Here is an 11,246-nt window from a genome sequence, read left to right on the forward strand (position 1 = left end):
AGTACACAAGTCAGGGACCCATCTTATGTCTGTCTGTACATAGAGCCTACTCTAAAATGGACAACGTGATTTATTTACACTACTGAGAGTCATCTACCACCCGCATAATGGTACTCAGGTGATCTGTGTCGATTGTACACCTTTTCCCACTAGGCGGGGTCCTGAAATGAGACCTTTCTAGGATAGTTCACTCTCCTAACTTTGTATCCTCCAATGACCGTACGCATAGCTAGTAATCCCATCGTTTAGCAGATATCGCTTGTCGTCGAATGGTGAGAGGCCTATTTTAGTCATAGATATGTTATAGATTTGGTGTTTGAAACTTCTGATCTGATTCATGTGAGACATGATAATTCTGTTTTGAAGAAGACATTCCTTGTACTGCTCGAAACGAGTGTGGTTTTCAATAACATACTTTTTGATACCTTTCGCCTTCTTTGATTCTACGTGTGTTATCACTTCTGTACCACCAATATCGTTCATACTATTGTATGTATATGCGTACATCTTTGATTTGAGCCCAACAAAGGCATGGATCGCATCGCCATGAGTTTCATCTTTCATTTTGCCTAGTACTTTCTTATTTTTTTGTACTGTAGAGGGGATTGTCTTTCCTGAACTCCGATGTATCGAATAAATCACTGTCCTCTAACATATGTTGGTAGAAATCATCTGTCTGAATAGTATAAGATAGACTGTCGGTATCGGTAAAGAGAAGGCGGGCATTAGATCCAAATTTCCGTTTGATGTAATTGTAATGAAAACCATACATCAAGGTTTTTGAGATGTCCAGGATGCTGAATCCGACGTAGATTGGTCGATTCAGATACAATTTCTGTTTCAACATGTGAACACCGACTAAATCTTCAGAGAAAATTCTGAACTCGTGGAATATGGGTTTGCAGGTTAGTTTCATTGCCTTCTTCTTACTGTTTACAAGCTTGACGTCCATTCTCTTTCTTAAGTTCTCCATGGTCTTGCCAAATACGCTGTTGTTCATTAACTTATAGAAATCTTTCTCGAAATTGTTTCGAGATTGTTTCCTTTTCTCCTTGTTGTAATCTTTATAAGTCTTCAACCATGGCGCCTGCTCGAAGGTTAACACTCTATGAGTTTGTGAGTTTCATTCCAAGTGAAAGGTATTGTTTTAATTATATAAGTTTCTATAGTGTACCACATATTTTTCCTTGTTTCTAAGGTTTGGGACGAGTTTCTGTGCTGAGTTGTAATGGTCCAAGCAATCATGTGAATTTCTACATTGTGCCAGTTCCCTAAACAATGTCTTACTATAGTCAGAAAATTCGTCTTTCTCAACGGTTACTCGTTCGGGGGCTAGTGGATATTCGTTGTGTAGGTCGTGGAGTTCTGAAGGATACTCTAGGTCTACTTCCAGTATATATCCACGGTTCGCATCATCGGTAACTATCGTGATATCAAGCATGTCCTTTTCACTATCGGTGAGCCAGACGAAATCATGAGTCGGCAGGTATTGAGACATGGCCCAGCCATACAAATTGTTTGCATCCAAGTAGGTGATGTATTCTGTTGGTTTCATTGGGATATATCCTGGGACGTAGGGATTGTTGGCCTCAGCAAATCGGTGACTTATCATGGATATGCCTCCTCTCAAGCCTTCCTCAATGAACAAGTGCTGGTCGATGTCGGTAAGCAGTTCGAGTCTGACATTTGTCATTTTTAGAGCTGCTTGCCATGCCAGACCGGGAGCAGTGTAAAAATGAGCTGCATCGAGGCCATAGGATTCCAGACATAAATTTCGAAAGTTTTCAAATACATCGGCGAGACCTAGAACATCTGTCAACACGTATATGTCTGAATATTCACCAAGATTTTGTATACCTAATTCTTTCCAGACTTTGTATGCGTGGTGGTACTTTTCTTCTGATACATCCTCTCCCGTCAGACTGTTGCGAAACGCTTCCTTTGTAGGGAGACTGGTCTCTCGAAACCGGTGGGGGCCATCGAAATAGTCGTAGGGGTATACTTGCTTTTGAAGGAGGAGTTCGATTTTCTCGTCACCAAAATGTTGCGTCATGTGTGAGAACTTGTCCTTACCCTCTGCAGATAAATTTCCGATTAGTTTCTCCAATGATGTTCCCATAAACTGGAAACTGTCGATAAAGTCCATACAACCCATGGAGAAAGATATGTACTTCTCCATGTTATTTGGAATACATTTGATTTCTTTATCAGACACCTTTCCTATTGCTTGCATGATAAGATGGGAATCGTAACCCCTCAGATTGTGGAAGACGACCGGAATCCGTCCTGTATACTTATAGTTTGTGTTACATTCGTTGTGAGCTGCTCCTCTGAATGCTCCCGTCACGTGGCAATGATCCCGCACTCTATCATCGCCCATCCCTTTTCCACAAATGTGACATATAGTTGCACTTTTGAATGATTGCCAATCACAACCTGTCATGATCATCGGCTCGACATGCTTGAAGCGCTGTTCGATTTCTTCCTGCTCTCTCAGCATACATTCTATAAAGTTCTCCGCCACATCTGGTCCTCTATAAATCACTGGATTGTTGGAAGTCTCTTTTGTAAGACCTACAACTTTGTAAGCGAAACTAGAAGGAATATGTTGGGTGGTCTTCTCAGTATGTGATTTTTGCGGGTCAACCTCACATCCATGTATAGGCACTTGAAATGACTCGAAGTCTGCATATATGATGTATGGCACCTTTAATTGTTTTCTGACATCCTTGTAGAACAACCATTTATCCTCTTCTGAAGGTAGCTTCACTTTCTTGGTCCCGTGCTCACGACAGTATGAGATATGGTCATTTAGAATTCGTTCCTTGGTAAACCCTTGCAGGCAATACATGCAGTGGTAATATCTATGTCCGTGGGAATACCGGTCATTCAGAAGCCGGCCCATATCCTTGATCCAGCAGTAGTGAGACTTACGTCCATCCGACATGAGTAGTAATCTAAGTGTAGGTCAAACCTTTGTTTTGTCGCATGGATCGGGAATAACGAACCCTTTTCGTATCCTAAGACATTAATGCTGATCTTGTTTCACGTCTCAAACTTGCTGAGGTCGGCTACTTTGACGGGGAATGAAATACCAGTGAAATCGAGTTCACCTTGATAATCTGTGAATTTAGCAACACGCTGTGAATCTTTCTTGGCTGGGTGCAAAGCAGCTAAAACCGACCACATGAAAATTTCTTATCCTTGTTTTGAACATTGATGATAGCATGCTTAGACCTCAGCTTGATTGGTAGGGGGATATAGCTGGATCCTTTGAGAGGACTGTATTTGCTCATATGTATTTGTATTTGGAGCACCTTATCCAACGTCCAGTTGCTTCCCTGTCTCTGGTATTCGATGAACGATGTGTACATCTTCTTGACAGATTCTCTCAAGCCTTCATCGATGTCTGTTGGATTTAATGTAATCTGGCAACGTCCTCGGAAATGGGGTGTAACGCGTTCCATAGTTTCTGCCCTTGGCTTGGAAAATTGTACTTGGATCGATAAGTACCATTTCAAACCTCCATGGACAATCGCTCTCTACAGTTTCGTTTTGATGACGTCATGCTGATGTTTGAGTAACACCACTGGGTCTAATCTACCTATACCTTCGACAAGTAGAGTGACTACTTTAAAAGTTCCGCCAAGCGCCTTCTCTGAACATTCGTCCTTTTCCGTTGGCTGATTAACTTGTATGTTTGGGTTCACCGAAATTGTTGAGTCGTTGTCCTTGTCTGTATTTACTTTGGTCAGTGTTACTGGTTGATCCTTTGACGGTTGGGCATTCTCTTTGTTTTGGTGTTCGACTATTTCCAACGCTCCCCCATATTGACTTTTGTTGTGTGTTTTGAAATGTTCACGGTATTTGTCAGCCCTCCAGAATGATTTTCCACAACATATATGTAGTGGTTTTCCATGAACCTTCTTACATTTGTATGCCTCGTAAGCCGATCTTTCCTCGTGAAGTCTTTGCTACATACATCACATGTGAATCGAAAACTGTCATGACTGACTATATGTCTATTCAAAGTCTTTTTGTGCTCAAAAGATTTGTCACAATGCGGACAAGAAAATTGCCCCTTCTTAATCTGAGGAGCCTTGTGATCGGTAGTTTTCCTTTTTTCCATAATTTCTACAATAAGAAAAAAAAAACAAATTTGGCGATGTGCTCTCCTCTATGTGTCTGTTTCAGAATGAAACTTTGTCGATATCACTCCTGTATTTATACCCTTTCTTATCAATGACACTATTGTCCTCATTTGATTGGTTAATACAAATTATGCGAACTATGGTTAGTATTTTTATCTCAGATGCGTTATAAATTTTGAAGCGTGCAGACGTGAAGCTAAGAAATGCTGACTGACTAAAGGACTGAAGTCCTATGGTGTTCATACGAAGAAAATCAACGCTTCTGTCACCAGAAACGGAGCATCACCCGATAGGCCCACATGGATTTTGGCCGGAAAGATGTTCCTGGATATCGCGGGGACATGTCACTTTAAAACGCCCTCTTTCCGTTGTGGACTTGTGACACCGCCCTAATCCAGTACACTCAATTCATGTGTGACAAACACCTCAGTCATGCAAATTGATTTCTAAATGTTGCACATTTTTAGCTCACCTGGTTCGAAGGACCAAGGTGAGCTTATGCCATACCGTTGCGTCCGTCGTCCGTCGTCCGTCGTCCGTCCGTCAACAATTGACTTCTTCTTCATAACCACTGATCAGAATTTGACCAAATTTTGTCAGAAGCATCCCTATGGGATGTGGAACTCACAATTGTACAAATGGTGGGGCTGACCCCCCAGGGGTCTGAGGGGCGGGGCCAAAAGGGGTCAATTTGGCTCTATTAATATAAACGACTTCTTCTCTGAAACCAAGCAAAGGATATCGCTCCTATTTGCCTGGTAGCATCACTATGGGGTGAGGATTCAAAATTGTACAAATGGTGGGGCTGACCCCCTGGGGGCCTGATGGGCGGGGCCAAATGTGGTCAATTGGCCTATATTGATATTAACGACTTCTTCTCTGAAACCGAGCAATGGATATTGCTCATATTTGCCTGGTAGCATCACTATAGGGTGGGGATTCAAAATTGTACAAATGGTGAGGCTGACCCCAAGGGGGCCTGAGGGGTGGGGCCAAGAGGGGTCAATTTGGCTAAATTGATATGAACAACTTCTCTTCTGAAACCAAGCAATTGATATTGCTCATATTTGACTGTGAGCATCCCTATGGGGTGGGGATTCAAAATTGTACAAATGGTGAGGCTGACCCCAAGGGGGCCTGAGGGGTGGGGCCAAGAGGGGTCAATTTGGCTAAATTGATATGAACAACTTCTCTTCTGAAACCAAGCAATTGATATTGCTCATATTTGACTGTGAGCATCCCTTTGGAGTCGGGATTCAAAATTGTACAAATATTGGGGCCGACCTCCCTTGGGGCTGAGAGGCGGGGCCAAAAGGGGTCATTTTGGCAGATTTGACATAAACAACTTCTTCTCTGAAACTAAGCAATGGATATCTTAATATTTGACTGGTAGCATCCCCTTGGGTTAAGGATTCAAAATTGAACAAATGATGGGGCCCACCCCCTAGGGGCTGAGGGGCGGGGCCAAAAGGGGTCAATTTAGTTAAATTGATATAAACAAATTCTCTGAAACTAATCAATGGATATCACTCACATTTGTATGGTAGCATGATCATGGGGTTGGGATTCAAAATTGTACAAATTTTAGGGTTGACCCCACCAAGGGGCTGAGGGGTGGGGCCAAAAGGGGTCAATTTGGCTAAATTGATATGAACAACTTCTTCTCTGAAACAGCTCATATTTGACTGGTAGCATTCTTTTGGGTAAGGATTCCAAATTTTATAAAGGAAGGAACTGACCTCCCGGGTGCAGAGGGCGGGGTCAAAGGGGTCAATTGGTTTAAACAACTTCTTTTCTGAAACTAAGCAATGGATATCACTCACATTTGTGTGGTATCATCCCTAAGGCTAAGGGACTGCGCCAAAAGTCGATTTCATTTCATGAATTAATGCATTTTTTGGCATACCTCACGTACCCATATAAAATGACTATGATATATTGACATAGCAATACCAGTGACAAATATACTTAATCATCATTCTTTTTTCATATATCATGAAATCCAGGTGAGCGATACAGGCCCTCTGGGCCTCTTGTTTAAAGCTATATATATAGAAGTTAATGAGAGTTTTTATTAGCTATACGTTATCATTTCGTTGGTATGTCTGATTAAAGGACCAAGGTCCTATAGCGTTCGTACGAAGAATATCAACGCTTCTGTCACCAGAAACAGAACATCGCCTCATGAGCCCACATGAATTATTTGGTCGGAAAGATGTTCCTGGATATCGCGGGGACATGTCACTTTATAACACCCTCTTTCCGTTGTGGAGTTGTGACACCGCCCTAATCCAATACACCTAATTCATGCGTGACAAACACTTCAGACAAGACTTCATAGTTAAGTACAATATTTCAACAATTGGTTGATACTTACCTTTCCATTGCAAGTGGATCCTTTTTCTTCAAGTGTCGGTTTCAGAATGAAACTTAACCGATAATTCTTCATTATTTGTTTAGATTTTGTAGTGATTGGACGTGTTTTTCACTGCTCTAGAATCTAACACTGAAAAAATCACGTCTTAAATTTTCAATGTTTGGTGCGAGAGTCGAACTCGGGATGTTTTGCTCGAAATCTAACTTATTAGACCGCTCGACTGTGGGCCTATGTATACAAAGGTGAATTAAAATGTTTACACAGTTACAGACACACCGTATACAGGGGGCGCTTTAAAGATTTACCTTGTATACGTACGCCATTTGTAATCTAGGTATTGTATGCTTTCACGGATATCATAATAGTTGTGATGCCTAAACAGGTTTGTAATATTAATAAAGACTTTGTACATGTACACTGTACCTTTGTATAGTGCCGTGTTTATGTTTGGCTAACATTCGTCACGAATCATAACGTTTACATTGTGTTATAGATGATCACTGTTACGAATAAATATTCACATGTGTAAAATTTACTTAGTGAGTAGAACATATAATTGTACAGCTGTACATAGATAAACTCTTTCCTATTTAATACTATTTTCAAGAATACCCTAACAAGTCCATAATGTTTGTGGGTTTAATACAATAAGGTTAATACAAGGTGTACATATGTATTATTTCCCGAAGTACTGTGTTAGCATTCGTCTTGAATCGTATACACGTTTGCATTGTGCTATATTTAGGTTCATTTTGTACTGGGTACGCTATGTGACCTGGTTTAAATTACGGCGGTCCATATTTACAATTACAGGTACAGTTTGTTCACATATTTGGACATACATAATTGAATATTTGTACAAAGATTAAAGAGGATTTTTTATAGAACAAGAGCATCTAACATGTAGAAACTTGTTGGTTATTTCTGACTGTGATGCAATCCCTCAAAATAGATGGGAAAATCCAAATACGCCTATGACAACATCGGTATCCCCCTGTCAAAAGGGGGTGAGTGACCGTTACATCATCGGTACCCCCTGAGGGACGTGACCCCTTTTATAGTGCACCGGATGACCCGCTATCTGTGACGTCATCGGTACCCCCCTGTCGAAGGGGGGTGCCACTAGGGAGGTGCCATCATAGTGCACCGAATGACCCGCTATCTGTGACGTCATCGGTACCCCCCTGTCGAAGGGGGGCACTAGGGAGGTGCCAGGGAGGTGGTAAGGATTATATAGGGAAGTGCACCCGATGACCCTGCGCCAGAATCGGCACTTTTGTACTACTGATTGGTCAGAACTCATTCTAATTCAGTATATGTAGGTAAAATTTGACAAAAGGGACACATTTATAAAGCCACGTTGAGTGGCATCTGATTGACCGACACTTAGATTTTGTTGCATTCAACACCATGGGCACTAAAGCAACTCTTAGCTTATTGAACAAAATAGCCATAGTAACATATATGACTATCTATTTGGACACTACAGGCACTATATTGTGATATAACTAGTATCATAATAACTAGGGGATATTTTTTTACAACATAGGTAACATCCCCTGTCTTACTTTCTGCTTGGTCTCTTTGTAACTTGGTGGGCTTTAACATGGTAATGTTTTCCAGTGCAGCATTTCATTTCAAAGAATTTTAAAGAGTGTTTTTTTAGTGTTTGATTTCACACACATATCTTTGTGTCTGTACTTTAAAAGGACCATGCATGGCATGTAGTTGTGTCAGCAGCATTTGATCGAACAATTCTTGTCACATTTCCATAATGTAGTTTGTATGGTTACAGCAACATGCTAAGATGTCCAATTCTCCAACAATTCGTTAAAATTCATTTTAACCCTGGCCCAATTTTTAAGATCACATTGCCATATGTATAGTAGAAAAAGCACATGAAAGGTTCCTTTAAACAATTTCTTCATTCCTGGATGAAATATATCTGTTTGAACATTTCAACATTTTGCAACTGAAGATTTATTGCAAGAATGTTTAGCCTGGAGTGGAAACTTATTAGATTTCAGTTTTTAATAGGGTTCTTAAGCAGCATAAACAACATTAAAACTTAACAATCTGTAAAAATGCTTCACACTTAAATTACTTTTCATAAAAGGTAGTTGTTTATAATTAAAAGGCTATTGATCTTTAACTTTTTTCTGCAAGGTCTTTGCATTCCAGTACTAACAGTACTTTGATTTTTATAATTTATTAACAAACATTTGCGAGACGAGCTTTGCTGTTCTCCAACAGCTCTTGTACTGTACACTGCTACCTATACGATTTTGCAAAAATAAATAGGTAGAAAAATAAATAAATGAAAAATAAAATAAACTGTCACTCTCGCTCATCAAAACCAATGCAACATCCTGGAGGAAATTAGGAAAGGAAAACATCTATTCGCAGTTACCAGTTACGATGCAGATAACGTAGACAGGTACAATTTTTGCGATCTACCGGAAGGAGCAGTGCACAATGTACAAGGTGTTTCAGAAAACATGTCCCCACTTTTAAATCTCAATAAAAACTAAAAATGGAAACGCACATTTATAAATTGTAGACTTTTCAAACGATGAAACCAATACAATTTGATAAGTACATGCATATAGTTAACTTAACTCACAAATACCATTTTCATATTCATATACAAGGCATTTAAAAAAAATCTTCATTTACATAATTTTGAAAAATAACGTCATTTCACTACCAACGTCATTATAATGTTACTTTATAATGCGCTCCTACGAAGGCTGATTTATATGTTGTCTCATGTTAAAGGATTTGAATTTTGTCGGACATATTGTATTATTTTAACATAATCCACTTCAGTATCTGTACACTTTTGCCAGTGGTGTTTAAGGGCATCAATGGCACTTTTATAGAACTCCTTTTCTTTCCTTTGGCTGTTCGGTCAGTCATCCACTGCATTTATGACGTCATCATCGGATTGAAAGTGGGTGCCTAGAGTAGCTGTTTTCAGTTTTGGAAATAGATGATCTGGTGGGGCGAGATCAGGTGAATAAGGCGGATGCGAATGAATTTACAGGATAACATATGTGAATGGTGGGATCTCATTAAAATAAAAAATCAAAGAATTAGCGATTGAAGTTGGTAACATATTAACACGAACCCAAAAGAAATACAAAAGATAGAAGAAGAATTAGATATACTTGCAGGAAAAGAAAATAATGATCCAGGTATTCTAAATAGAATAGACACACTAAAGGAAAAAATAAAAAAAAAATACCACAATAGCAGATCCAGCAGATGCAGCTAAAGTGAGATCAAGAATTCAAGAATTTGAAGAAGGTGAAAGGCCATCAAAGTATTTTTTGACTTAGAAAAAAAGAATGCAGAAAACAAACTATGGTACAAGATAAAAACCGAAGAAGGAATATATAAAACTGGGATTAAAAATATACTTTATGAACAAAAGAAATTTTATGAAAAATTGTTTACAACAGAAGGATGTGATATTGAGAAAGCAAATAACTTAACGAGGTGCATAGAGAAAAAATTAACAATGAAGAAAGCAGTTTTATTGATAGGCCGATAGAACAGTTAGAAATAACAAAGGGAATTGAATCATTAAAACAAAACAAGTCGCCTGGAGAAGACGGCTTAACAGCAGAATTTTACAAAAAATATTGGTACTTGATAAAAAACGAGATGAACATATTATTTATAGAAATTTTGAAAACAATAAATTAACAAATTCTCAACATAAAGGTATTTTAAAACTACTGTATAAGAAGGGTGAAAGAGAAGATATAAAAAAAATTGGAGACCCCTAACACTATTAAATACAGATTATAAAATCATTGCAAAAATTTTGAGTAACAGATTGAAAGCAGTTTTACAGAAAATCATCCATACCGATCAAAAGGGATTTGTAGCAGGACGCAACATTATGGACGCTTTTTTGGTTTGGTTTTGTTTAACGTCCTATTAACAGCCAGGGTCATTTAAGGACGTGCCAGGTTTTGGAGGTGGAGGAAAGCCGGAGTACCCGGAGAAAAACCACCGGCCTACGGTCAGTACCTGGCAACTGCCCCACGTAGGTTTCGAACTCGCAACCCAGAGGTGGAGGGCTAGTGTTAAAGTGTCGGGACAACTTAACCACTCGGCCACCGCGGCCCCTCATTATGGACGCTAACAGGCTACTACAAGATATAGTAGATTACTGTGAATTAGAAGACCAAGAAGGATCAATTATATTTTTAGACCAACAGAAAGCCTTTGACAGAATAGAATGGAGTGGATTTTAAAATGCCTACATGATTTTAATTTTGGGAATAAATTTTGTGATTGGGTTAGTATGTTATTGCAAAATTCAAAAACCTGTTTACAGACCAATGGGTTTACATCCCCATACTTTGAAATAACAAGATCAGCCCGACTAGGCTGCCCGATTGCACCATTACTCTACATAATACAAGCTGAACCATTAGCATGCGCCATTAGAACAGATCCAGATACCAAAGGTATAAATCTACCTTGTAATATTGAAGCTAAACTAAATATGTTCGCAGATGATACTCAACTCATGAATAAGACAGAGAAATCAATAGAAAAACATTTAAATGATGGTAGAGAATTTTTGTATCCCGAGCCAAGCCCGAGCTTTTGACCCGACCCCGAGCTTTGGATATTTTCGTTTTTCTCCTTCATTACTGAATGGATTAAAATTATTTTTTCTACCAAGATTTGATTTCATG

The 11,246-nt window shown here is 39.3% G+C and overlaps 1 protein-coding gene across 1 annotated transcript; it reads right to left on the reverse strand.

Moving 5' to 3' along the window:
- Window positions 1-580: 580 nt before the first annotated feature.
- Window positions 581-2,947, reverse strand: LOC117332202. The gene is made up of 2 exons (XM_033891085.1): window positions 1,175-2,947; window positions 581-1,087 (listed from the first exon to the last, which is right to left on the reverse strand). Exons 1-2 carry the CDS (start codon window positions 2,945-2,947, stop codon window positions 581-583), a joined length of 2,280 nt encoding a protein of 759 aa, XP_033746976.1.
- Window positions 2,948-11,246: the final 8,299 nt, after the last annotated feature.

This window comes from Pecten maximus, chromosome 8, assembly GCF_902652985.1.
Source record: "Pecten maximus chromosome 8, xPecMax1.1, whole genome shotgun sequence".
Classification (NCBI taxonomy): Eukaryota; Metazoa; Mollusca; class Bivalvia; order Pectinida; family Pectinidae; genus Pecten; species Pecten maximus.

Bases quoted from the DNA above. Each gene is read 5' to 3' on its own strand.
- LOC117332202 (XM_033891085.1), bottom strand. From the start codon at position 2,947: ATGTCGGATGGACGTAAGTCTCACTACTGCTGGATCAAGGATATGGGC. The intron at 1,088-1,174 runs GTACACTATAGA...ACCTTCGAGCAG, and splicing joins GAAACAAGGAAAAATATGTG to GCGCCATGGTTGAAGACTTA.